The 12,323-nt window shown below is 46.7% G+C and overlaps 1 protein-coding gene across 3 annotated transcripts in view; it reads right to left on the bottom strand.

Annotated features, from left to right (window-relative positions):
* Positions 1-1,896: 1,896 nt before the first annotated feature.
* The window catches only part of LOC140731936 (butyrophilin subfamily 1 member A1-like), a 114,479-nt gene continuing 104,052 nt past the window's right edge, over positions 1,897-12,323 (bottom strand). The window contains exons 6-9 of one of the 3 annotated variants that reach the window (XM_073053937.1): positions 12,014-12,073; positions 4,829-4,919; positions 3,100-3,186; positions 1,897-2,551 (exon numbers count right to left, since the gene is read on the bottom strand). In XM_073053937.1, the coding sequence (XP_072910038.1) occupies positions 3,105-3,186; positions 4,829-4,919; positions 12,014-12,073 (233 nt within the window). In that variant the 3' untranslated portion in view covers positions 1,897-2,551; positions 3,100-3,104. Of the gene's footprint in view, positions 2,552-3,006; positions 3,187-4,828; positions 4,920-12,013; positions 12,074-12,323 lie in introns of those variants that run through there. The other 2 variants (XM_073053936.1, XM_073053938.1) reach the window with 2 other exon arrangements.

Genomic DNA, 12,323 nt, shown 5'->3' on the forward strand with positions numbered 1-12,323 from the left:
CATACATTTCACTACCTTTATGTTTTTTATGTTTGTTTTTCATCTTGAACGTGATTCTGGAACTGTTGGAACCTAAGATTTGCTGTTTGGGTGTTCCAGCGCTCTACAGTCTATGGGAGGATTCCTGGAGACAGAGGCAGTGTGTGCTGGATCCTCGTGGTGGGCAGGCTGGAGCAGATAGAAACATAGAAAACATACAGCACAATGCAGGCCCCTCAGCCCACAAAGCTGTGCCAAACTTGTCCTTACCTTAGAAATTGCCTAGGCTTACCCATAACCCTCCACTTTTCTAAGCTCCATATACCTGTCCAAGAGTCTCTTAAAGGACCCTATCGTATCCGCCTCCACCACCGTCGCCGGCAGCCCATTCCACGCACTCAGCACTCTCTGAGTAAAAAAACTTACCTTGACATCTCGACTTCATTTTGCCGACTGCCCTTCCCACTGTTCACTGATTAAAGTGACAAGGGAGATTGAGGCCAAGGTGGAAATTTGGAGATCGTCTGGGTGCTTCAGAGCTCTGCAGGGATTGCAGGACAGAATTTCATGGCGGGCATCCTGCGGGACGGGGTGCAAGCTGATATTTGACTCCACTTAAAGTGACCAGGGAGACTGAAGCATGGAGGCAGGTGGGGAGGGTGAGTGCCGGCTGCCTGTCTTCTCATCGCTCTGCACCAGACAGGGAAAGGTCTTCTGCTCGGCCCAGAGAGTGTTGCCTAGCTTTTCTGTATTTTGGATGGGAACTTAGAGTGCAGAGACTTTTTTTTCACTCATAGCTTTTTAATATTCTGTTTTCCACCTGATCTTTCTCGATTTTTTTTGGTGTAGGGAAGAGAGATTTGAGGGTTGATCTGCCTGTTCCATCTTGTTCATTTTTTTGTGGAGAGGGGGGATTTTGTGTGTCAATGCTGCCTTTCTTTCTTGGCTACCCAGAGAAGAAGAATTTCAATAAGTGAACCTTTGAGAGGGTGTACCAGATATACCAGTGAGTTGAGCGGTGTCACAGCAACAACCTGGCACTCAATGTCAGTAAGACCAAAGAGCTGACTGTGGACTCAGGAAGGGCAAGACGAAGGAACACACACCAATCCTCATAGAGGGATCAGAAGTGGAGAGTGAGCAATTTCAGCTTCCTGAGTGTCAATATCTCTGAGGACCTACTGGAACCTGGTCCCAACCTATCAGTGCAGCTACACAAAAAGCAAGGCAGCAGCTACAGTATATTTCACAAAGAGTTTGAGGAGATTTGGGTATGTCGCCAAAACACACAAAGACTTTGACAGAAGTACTGTGACGACATTCTGATTGTCTGTATCACTGTCTGGTGTGGGTGTGGGGGGGGGGGGCTACTGCACAGGATCAAAGCAAATGGTAGAGAGTTGTAAAATTAGTCAGCTCCATCATGGCTACTAGCCTCTGTAGTATACAAGGAGTGGTACCTCAGAAAGGACACCCACTACCCAAGGCATTCCTTCTTCTCATTGTTACCAGCAGGAATGATGTATAGGAGCCCAAAGGCAACTACTCAATGATTCAGGAACAGTTTTTTTCCCTCTGTCATCTGATTTCTAATTGGACATTGAAACCATAAATGTTTCCTCATTGCTTTTTTAAATTTCTATTTTTGCACTACTTGAACTATTAACTAGTACACATATATGGTTTCCTAGGCTGCGTAAGTGTAGGGAAAACACTTTCTGGTCCTGCCAAACCCATGAGATTGAGACGGTTCTCTCACCCCAAACATCCGTTTGTGTGGACGCTGTGTAATTTGCTACCCTGTTACAAATTAATGCCACGAAATAACTGACAGTACACGTCACACAATTAAAGCAATTATATTTATGAATCTTAACTTAAAGGTTAGTAAAGAAAACAAAAAGAAAAAGGCCTATTTAAATTAAACAGTCAAATGTGCACAAGTTGGAGCTCATCTTGAATTCTTGGTCACTCACGCGCCGGGCTGTCGGTCGGCGTGAAAGCTCACACCACCTTCTGAATGTCACTCGCCATCCATCTCGAGCAAACGGGTCATATCCTACAACTGGTTCTCCCCAGCATCTTGGTTCTTCATCTCCCGCTGAACACAAACCCTAAGACCAACCTCAGTGTCCCTCACTTTACAAATCCCACCCTCCACCACTTCCAGCATCCTAATTAGATGGCACACATTCCTCATCATCCCTCATCTTCAACAGCAACCCAAACAGGCTGAAAGCAGAACAGACTGCTCTTACAGAGGCGGCTAAATGAAATACCTACAGCATTACAGTGAAGATGTGAACCAGGGTGTACTTACTGCAATTCAGTTTCTTTCTATATTTATTATGTTTTGCATTGTACTGATGCTGTAAAGTTAACAAATTTCACGATATAATCAACCAGACCCTGATTCTGAAATTCACTTGCATAGTTGCTGCCTGAGCTGTCGAGTTGCTCCAGTGTGGCTCAAACGGAGCTGCTGAGTCACTCCAGTACTCTGTGTGGGCCATGGAGTTTTCCACCTCATCTGCTGAAGTCAAGTGTTCTGGGAAACAGCGATGAAGCATTTCTGATCCAAATTGAAAGTTTTGATTAGATTATCTTTACACAATTTGATACACTAGAAGACTCAACTATTCACCAGTGCTGGTAGGTAGGTAGGTAGGTAGGTAGGGAGGGAGGGAGAGAGAGAGAGAGGGAGAGAGAGAGCGAGAGAGAGAGAAGAATAAAAATAAAAATAAAATATCCAACTCTTAATGACTCCAACAATCAAACTCCAAGCACTGGCACTCAAAAAGGTGAAGCAGATGGTCAGGAAATGGAGAGAGGGAAATTAGAGAGATTAAATGGTGTCAGAACTGGAAGGGGGTTACAAAGACAGGGAGGGGAGTAGGAACTGTGGTAGGAGTTTGGGCCTGGAAGGGTTACGGCAAAGAATGCAAGGCTCAGAAGGAGTTATAATGGGCCGGATTGATCAGACCGAAACAATTGGAATGTAGCGATAAACACACAAGCACAGCAAAGCAATTTCAGCCTGATTTATTATCATGAAAATAGATTGCACAGGCAAACCACATCAAACAGCACAGAGGCGGTCACAAAGATTTCAGCGCTCACAATACTTAGTCACCACTTGATGAATACTGTTGTCTAGGAAACTCTGAATTCCCCTTGGGTTGTCCGCACCAATTGCAATTCCTCGATCTAGGTGAAGTCCAAGAGAAAAGGTAGCCCCAATAAATACTAATTCCACAAGCACAGAGGCACACAGAGACAGACAAACTCTTTGACCTTTTGCCATTAATACAGTCTGGTTTCTATCATTCAAACAGCACATGTTATCATTAACAGAGTATTCAGCATATCCTGAAATCAATTACACACTTTAATAGTCACTTATTATCCATCAGTCCACCAATATTTTGGACTTCATATTCCCTTAGTTACAAAAGAACATTAATGTTACATATCAATCCAAAAAAGAAACCCCACAACACCATATCCTTCCCTCAGGAACTGAGGAAGGGGTGTAGGTGTGGTGGATGTTAGTGAGGGTGGGGTGTAGGGGTGGACGGTGTTAGTGGGATAGTGGTGTAGGGGCTAGAGGGGATGGAGGGGATTGCAGAGGGAAGTGCGTAGGGGCTGGAGGAGGTTTGTGAGGGAGGGGTTAGAGGAGGTTACTGAGGGAGTGGAAGGTGTTACTGAGGGAGGGGTATATGGGCTGGAGGTGTTACTGAGGGAGGAGTATAGGGGCTGGAGGGGTTACTGAGGAAGGGGTGTAGGGGTTTGAGGGGTTACTGAGGGAAGAGTGTAGGGGCTGGAGGGGTTTCCGAGGGAGAAGTGTAGGGGTTGGAGGGATTTTTGAGGGAGGGGTGTGGGGATTGGAGGGGGTTACTGAGGGAGGGGTGTAGGGGTGGAGGGGGTTAGTGAGGGAGTGGTGTAGGGGTGGAGGGGTTACTGAAGAAGGGGTGTAGGGATGGAGGGGTTGAGGGGTTACTGAGGGACAGGTGTAGGGATGGAAGGGGATAATGAGGGTGGGGTGTAGGTGTGGAGGATGTTAGTGAGGGGGTGGAGGGGTGTAGGGGTGGAGGGGTTGAGGGATTACTGAGGGAGGGGTGTAGGGGTGGAGGGGTTACTGAGGGAGGGATGTAGGGTGGAGGGGTGAAGGGGTGGAGGGGGATAGTGAGAGTAGGGTGTAGGGGTTACTGAGAGGGGTGGAGGCAGTTAATGAGGGAGGGGTCGAGGGTATTAGTGAGGGAGAGATGTAGGGGTTTCTGAGGGAGGGGTATAGGGGTGGAGGAGATAGTTTGGGTGGGGTGTAGGGGTGGAGGGTGTTAGTGAGGGAGGGGTTCATTAGAGAAGGAGTGTCCCAGGAAAAGGAAGGGATGTGGCCAAAGGTGTTCCTGGTTCTCTGGGAATGTCTGGTGAGGAGGACACAGCCCCTCGCTCCAGTGATGTTGAACAGTGATTATGAAGGCCACTCTCTGCCTTCAGAGGCTGTCTCCCGAACAGTCCTTAGTTCAAAGTACCAGATGGACCCTGCCCCACTGGGGATGCTGACACATGGTCAATCAGTCTGATCCCTGTTTGCTGTTGATCGCTATTGCCTGGTCCTTGGAAGCTATCACAGTGCATTGTCCTCTTTAACACTTTCCTCTCTGCCAGCAATCAATCTGTGTCCACGTGTCCCTGGACAAGAGCACATGGCTTTCTGGGGCCCATCAAGCTCCCTGGGTTTGCACTGCAGCTGAAGTGCTTCCAGGACACAGGGTACATTGTAAATTGTTTTTTTTCCACATTTAGTCAGTAATTAAAACAGCAACAGGAATAATTACAGATTGCTTACCTCTGACAGCATATGTAAAATATGCCAATGACAGCAATGACGGTTAAAACTATGAAGATTAAATAATGGTTCCTGCCACTGGTTCCCACATCTGTAAAATTAAATATGACTTCTTTAACCAGATGTGCATAATCATGGGTAGGTTAGTGAGAGAAAGATAGATTAGATTCAAATGGACAGAGTGTAACATCAAGCAGTAACAGCCTTTTAACCTACTTTAAGATCAATCTAACCCTTCCCTCCTCCATTTTTCTTTCATCCACATGCCCATTCTAATGTATCTGCCTCTACCACGACCCCTGGCACCCACCAATCTCTGACATCCCCCCTACACACTCCTTCAAACATCTTAAATCTCCTCTACATTCTTCGTATAGTATCAATATCATTCCTGTAGTGAGGTGACCAGATCTGAACCCAGTTCTCCAATAGTCCTGCTGAAGGATTTCAGCCCGAAACATCGACTGTACTCTTTTCCTAGATGCTAACACAAAATACACTGCAGATGCTGTGGTCAAATCAAGAAGTACAAAAAAGCTGAATGAACTCAGCAGGTTGGGCAGCATCCGTTGAAAGGAGCAGTCAACGTTTCGGGCCGAGACCCTTCGTCAGGACTAAAGAAGGAGGGGGCAGGGGCCCTATAAAGAAGGTGGGGGGAGGGTGGAAAACCAATCAGAGGAAAGATGCTGCCTGGCCTGATGAGTTCCTCCAGTGTGTTGCTCAGATTTCCAGTATCTGCAGATTTTCTCGTTTGTGACAGTACTCCAAGTGGGGCCTGACCAGGGTCTTATATAACAGTAACATTACCTCATGGCTCCTGAACTCAATCTTACAGTTGATGAAGGCCAGCACATTGTACGCCTTCTTAACCACAGAGTCAACCTGCATAGCAGCTTTGAGTGTCCTATGGACTTGGACCCCAAGATCCTTCTGATCCTCCACACTGCCAAGAGTCTTACCATTAATATTAATTCTGCCATTGTATTTGACATACCAAAATGAACTACCTCACACTTATCTGGGTTGAACTCTGTCTGTCACTTCTCAGCCCAGTTCTGCATCCTATCAATGTCCCGCTGTGACTTTTGACAACCCTCCACACTATCCACAACACCTCCAACCTTTGTGTCATCAGCAAATTTACTAACTGATCCCTCCACTTCCTCATCCAGGTCATTTATAAAAATCACAAAGAGGTGGGGTCCCAGAACAGATCACCGAGGCACACCACTGGTCACTGACCTCCATGCAGACTATGACCCGTCTACAACCACTCTTTCCCTTCTGTGGGCAAGCCAGTTCTGGATCTACAAAGCAGTGTCCCCTTGGATCCCATGCCTCCTTACTTTCTCAATAAGCCTTGTATAGGGCACCTTGTCAAATGCCTTTCTGAAATCCATATACACTACATCCACTGCTCCACCTTCATCAATGTAGTTTGTTACATCCTCACAGAATTCTGTCAGGCTTGTAAGGCATGACCTACCCTTGACAAAACCCTGCTGACTATCCCTAATCAGATTATGTCTCTCCAAGTGCTCATAAATCCTGCCACACAAGGTCTTCTCCAACAACTTACCCACCAGTGAAGTAAGACTCAATGGTCTATGATTTCCTGGGATGACTACTCCCTTTCTTGAACAAGGGAGCAACATTTGCAACCCTCCGATGCTCTGATACTTCTCCTGTCCCTACTCATTATGCAAAGGTCATTGCCAGAGGCTCAGCAATCTCCTCCCTTGCTTTCCTCAGTAGCCTGGGTATATCTCGTCTGGACCCTGCGACTTATCTAACTTAATGCTTTTCAAAAGCTCCAGCACATCCTCTTCCTTAATGTCTATATGCTCAAGCATTTCAGTCTGCTGTAAGTCATCCCCACAATTACCAAGGTCCTTTTCACTGGTGAATACTGAAGCAAAGTATTCATTAAATACTTTGGCTACCTCCACCGACTCCACACACACGTTTCCACTATCACTCCAGATTGGTCCTATTCTCACACGACTCATCCTCTTGCTCTTCACATGCTTGTAGAATGCTTTGGGGTTTTCCTTAATCCTGCTCACCAAGGCTTTCTCATGGCCCCTTCTGGCTCTCCTAATTTCATTCTTAAGCTCCTTCCTAGCAACCTTGTAATTTTCTAGAGCTCTAACAGTACCTAGTTTCTTGAACCTTTCGTAAGCTTTTCTCTTCTTCTTAACTAGATTTTCCACGCCCTTTGTACACCATGGTTCTTTTACCCTACCATCCTTTCCCTGCCTCAATGGAACATACCTATGCAGAACGCCTTGCAAAGCTTCCCTGAACATTTGCCACATTTTTGCAGTGCATTTCCCTGAGAACATCTGCTCCCAATTTATGTTCCCAAGTTTCTGCCTGATAGCTTCATATTTCCTCTTACCCCAATTAAAAGTCTTCCAAAATATTCTGTTCCTATCCCTCTCCAGCGCTATGGTGAAGGAGATAGAGTTGTCACTACATACAAGATGCTCTCCCACTGAGCAATCTGACTCCTGACCGGATTCACTTCACAATACCAGATCAGGTACAGCCTTTCCTCCCTTTGGCTTATCTACATATTGCATCAGGAAACCTTCCTGAACACACCTAACAAACTCCACCCCATCTAAACCCCTTGCTCTAAGGAGATACCAGTCAATATTAAGAAAGTTAAAATCACCCATTACAACAACCCTATTATTATTCCACTGTTCCAGTATCTGCCTCATTATCTGCTCCTCAATATCCCCGTTACTTGGGGGTCTATAAAAAACATCCTGTAGAGTTATTGACCCCTTCCTGTTTCTGACTTCCACCCACAATGATTCAGTAGCCAATCTCTCCCTGACTTCCTCCTTTTCTGCAGCCGTGATACTATCCCTGATTGGCAATGCCATACCCCACCTCTTTTGTCTCCCTCCTTGTCCTTTTGGAAACATCTAAAGCCCGGCACACTCAGCAGCCATTCCTGTCCCTGAGACATCCAAGTGTCTGTAATGGCTTCAGCATCATAGTATTGATCCACGCTCTAGGTTCATCCACCTCGCTTATGATACTTCAAAAATATCTGGTATGACCACAATGGGTGTATTATGTTCAGTTCTGTGTTCAGTGTTCTAAAAATCTCCCGGCAACCCCTCTCTAGCCTAGCGCCAACTCTCAAACACCTCCTCTTACTTACCCCTCGAACAGGGCTCCACTAAGGAACATCAGGCCATGGTCGTCCACACCATCACCAACCTTATTGACTCTGGGAATCTCCCATCCACTGCCACCAACCTCATAGTTCCTACACCCTGCATCATTTCTACCTCCTACCCAAAATCCACATATATGCTTGTCCTGGTAGACCCACTGTTGCAGCTTGCTCCTGCCCACTGAACTCATATTGGCATACACCAACTCTGTTTTATCCCTTCAAGTTTAGCCCCTTCCTACCTGCATCCGTGACTCTTCACACGCTCTGGATCTTTTCAATGATTTCAATTTCTCTGGCCCCCATCATCTCACTTTCACTATGGATGTCCAGTCCTTTCCACCTCCACCCCCCACCAGGAAGGCCTCAAAGCTCTTTGTTGTTTTCTGGACACCACACCTAACCAGCTCCCTTCCACCACCAGTCTCCTCCACCTAGCAGAACTTGTCCTCATTCTAAATAATTTCCTTTGGCTTCTGCCACTTCCTTCAAACAAAAGAGGTAGCTATGGACACTCACATGGGTCCCAGCTATGGACACTCGCATGGGTCCCAGCTACGGCTCCCTGTTTGTCGGCAACGTGGAACAGTCTATGTTCCATGCCTACACTGGTGACCGTCCCACACTTTTCCTACGCGATATCAACGACTGCATTGTTGCTGCTTCCTGCACCTGGGCTGAACTTGTCGACTTCATCCACTTTGTCTCCAAAACCCACCCTGCTTTCAAATTCACCTGTTCCATTTCCAACATCTCCCTTCCCTTTCTCGATCTCACGGTCACTATCTCCAGGGACAGCTTTTCCACTGATGTCTATACGAAACCCACGGACTTCCACAGATACCTGGACTACACCTCGTCCCGCCCTGCTACTTGTAAAAGTGCCATGCCCTTCTCTGAGTTCCTCCAACTCTGCCGCATCTGCTCTCTGAATAAGGCTTTTCATTCCAGAACAAAGGAGATGGCCTCCTTTTTACAAAGAAGAGGGCTTCCCTTCCTCCACCATCAATGTTGCCCTCAACCGCATCTCTTCCATTTCAGCATGTCTGCTCTTACCCCATCCTCCTGCCACCCCACTAGGGGTAGGGTTCCTCTTCTCCGCACCTACCACCCCACCAGCCTCAGAGTCTAGCACATCATTCTCTGAAACTCCCGACTCCTCCAAGCACATCCTTTCCTCCCCAATGGCCTCCCCTACTGTCGTGATGAGGCCACACTCGTTCGAGGAACAACACCTGATATTTCCTGCACTATCACTCAGCATTCAATGCCATAATTCCCTCCAGACTTGACAGGAAGCTCAGAGACCTATCTTCACCCCGGCTTGTGAAGCTGGATCCTAGACTTCCTACTGGATCGCTGACAGAGGTGGGCTCCCTCACCTCTGCCCCTCTAACCCTCAACACAGTGCCCCCCAGTGTTGTGTTCTGAGCCCTCTTCTCTGTCCCTTTACACCCATGACTGTGCTGCCACACACAGCTCCAATGTGCTGAGCAAATTCGCAAATGACACAACTTTGATCAGCCTTATTTCTAGCAGTGATGAGACAAGCTACAGAGGAGAGGTTGACACCCTGACACATTGGTGTCAAGATAACAATTTCCCCTTATGTCCAAAAAACAAAAGAGCTGATTGTGGATTACAGGGGGAATGGAGACAGGCTCAGCCCAATCAACATCAATGTAGCAGCTGAGAGTGTGAGCAGTTTCAAGTTCCTCAGTATACACATCACCGATGATCTCACCTGGACTGTATACATCAGCTGTGTGGCAAAAAAAGCACAACAGTGTCTCCATCACCTCAGGCGACTGAAGAAGTTCGGCATGAGCCCCCAAATCCTCAAGACATTTTACAGGGGCACCACTGAGAGCATCCTGACTGGCTGTCTCACTACCTGGTACAGGAACTGCACCAACCCCGATCGCTGGGCACTGCAGAGAGTGGTACAGACAGCCCAGCGCATCTGTGGTCGTGAACTTCCCTCCACTGAGGACATTCACTGCAGCAGGTGCAGAAAGAAGGGGACACCAGTCACCCCAACCATAACCTGTTTCAGCTGCTTCTGTCCAGCAAACAGTACCACGGCATTAAAGCCAGGACCAAAAGGCTACGGGACAGCTTCTTCCTACAAGTCATTAGACTTTTAAATTCACATGTCCGTACATTGCGACGGAGTCATAATGCAAAGATTTTTACCCTCTTATGTTGCGGGATGGATGTAAGATTTAAATAAATTCAATTCAATTCCGTCTGGGTAGCCTCCAACCTGATGGCATGAACATTAATTTCTCCAACTTTTGATAATGCCCCCCACTTCTTCACCATTCCCCATCCCCTTTACCATCTCTCACCTTATCCCCTTGCCTGCCAATCGCCTCCCTCTTTTCTTTCTTCCATGGCTTTCTGTCCTCTCCCATGATATTCTCCCTCTCCAGCCCCGAGTCTCTTTCATCAATCAACTTCCGGGTCTTTAATCCCTTCCTCCCCCTCTCAGTTTCACCTATCATCTTGTCTTTCTTCCTCCCTTCCTCTCACCTTTTAAATCTACTCCTCATCTTGTTTCTCCAGTCCTGCTGAAGTGTTTTTGACCTGAAACATTGACTGTACTTCTTTTCCACAGAAGCTGCCTGGCCTGCTGAGTTCCCCCAGCATTTCATGTGTGCTGCCTGGATTTTCAGCTTCTGCAAGTTTTCTCTTGTTTGTGATTGAATAAATTCTGACACTGACATCCCTGAACCTAGTGAACCGGTTGCCCACCATCCCCCCAGCAATGCCCATCACAGTCTCATCACCCCTCCCCTGGTTAAACACCACCCTTCCCTTTATCTTCAAACAGGATACTTGTTAGAGAGGAGGCATCCCAACAGAGAAGGGTAGAGAGGCAGAAAGAGAGATGGAAGGAGTTAATCGCCAGGAGATCAGAATCAGATTTAATACTGCCAGCATATGCCAATTAATTTGCTGTTTGTGGCAGCAGCACATTGCAATGCATACAAATAACATAATCTATAAATCACAATCAGAAACATACATATCATTAATTAAGTAATGCAAAAATCTAGCAAAAGAAGAAAAAATACAGGTAATGTCCAAAAATCATAAGACATAGGAGCAGAATTAGGCCATTCAGCCCATCGAGTCTGCTGCACTATTCCATCATGACTGATCCCTGATCCCACTCAACCCTATACACCTGCCCTCTCGCCATATCCTTTGATGCCCTGATCGATCAATCAGGAAACTATCATTTCCTCCTTATATATACCCATGGACTTGCCCTCCACCACAGTCTGTGGCAGAACATTCCACAGATTTACTACTCTCTGGCTAAAAATTTCCTCCTTACCTCTGTTCTAAAGGGTCGCCCCACCATAGGAAACATCTTTTCCACATCCACCCTAGCTAGTCCTTTCAACATTCGGTAGGTTTCAATGAGATCCCCACGCATTTTTCTAAATTCCAGTGAGTACAGGCCCAAAGCCGCCAAACACTCCTCATATGTTAACCCCTTCATTCCCAGAATCATCCTCATGAACCTCCTCAGCACTCTCTCCAGTGACAACACATCCTTTCTGAGATGTGGGGCTCAAAACTGTTGACAACAGTGCAGCCTGACTGGTGTCTTACAAAGGCTCAGCATTATCTCCTTGCTTTTATATTCTATTCCCCTTGAAATAAATGCCAACATTGCATTTGCCTTCTTTATGACAGACTCAACCAGTAAATCAGCCTGCTGGCCATCTTGCACGAGGATTCCCTCTGCACCTCTGATGTTTGAACCTTCTCCCCATTTAGATAATAGCCTGCACCGAGTTCATTGTAGCTGAGTTCAGAGAGATGGAGTGATGGGGAAGGAGAGACAGAGAAGTCAAAAGTGAATGAAAAAGGATGTTAAAAGCGATATAATGATTCTGTTAGAGGGAGAAGAACGAAAGGAGAGGGAGATGAGAGACGGGGGAGAGAACATGGCACATCCGGCAATTATTCACCTGTGTTATTCATAGTGGGACTGACAAATTCCGGCTGGAGATTCGTTTCATTACCGGGGGCTGCGTGAGAAAATCAGGCAAATTAGTACTTGATGTGCAGAAAGAGAGAAATGTACAGGTGACTAGAGGAAGAGTAGTAAAGTAAAAAAGATTTAAAAGGAACAATGAGAGAGAGATAGAGAGGGGGAGGGTGAGAGGGAGATAGCAACAAACAAGCAGAAATGAGTGAGGGTCAGAGACAGGGAGTGGGGCATGGGGGGAGAGGGTGTGAGGAGAGGAGAAAAGGGGAGGGGAGGTGTGGGGTTAGAAG

This window comes from Hemitrygon akajei, chromosome 8 (genome assembly GCF_048418815.1).
Source record: "Hemitrygon akajei chromosome 8, sHemAka1.3, whole genome shotgun sequence".
NCBI lineage: Eukaryota > Metazoa > Chordata > Chondrichthyes > Myliobatiformes > Dasyatidae > Hemitrygon > Hemitrygon akajei.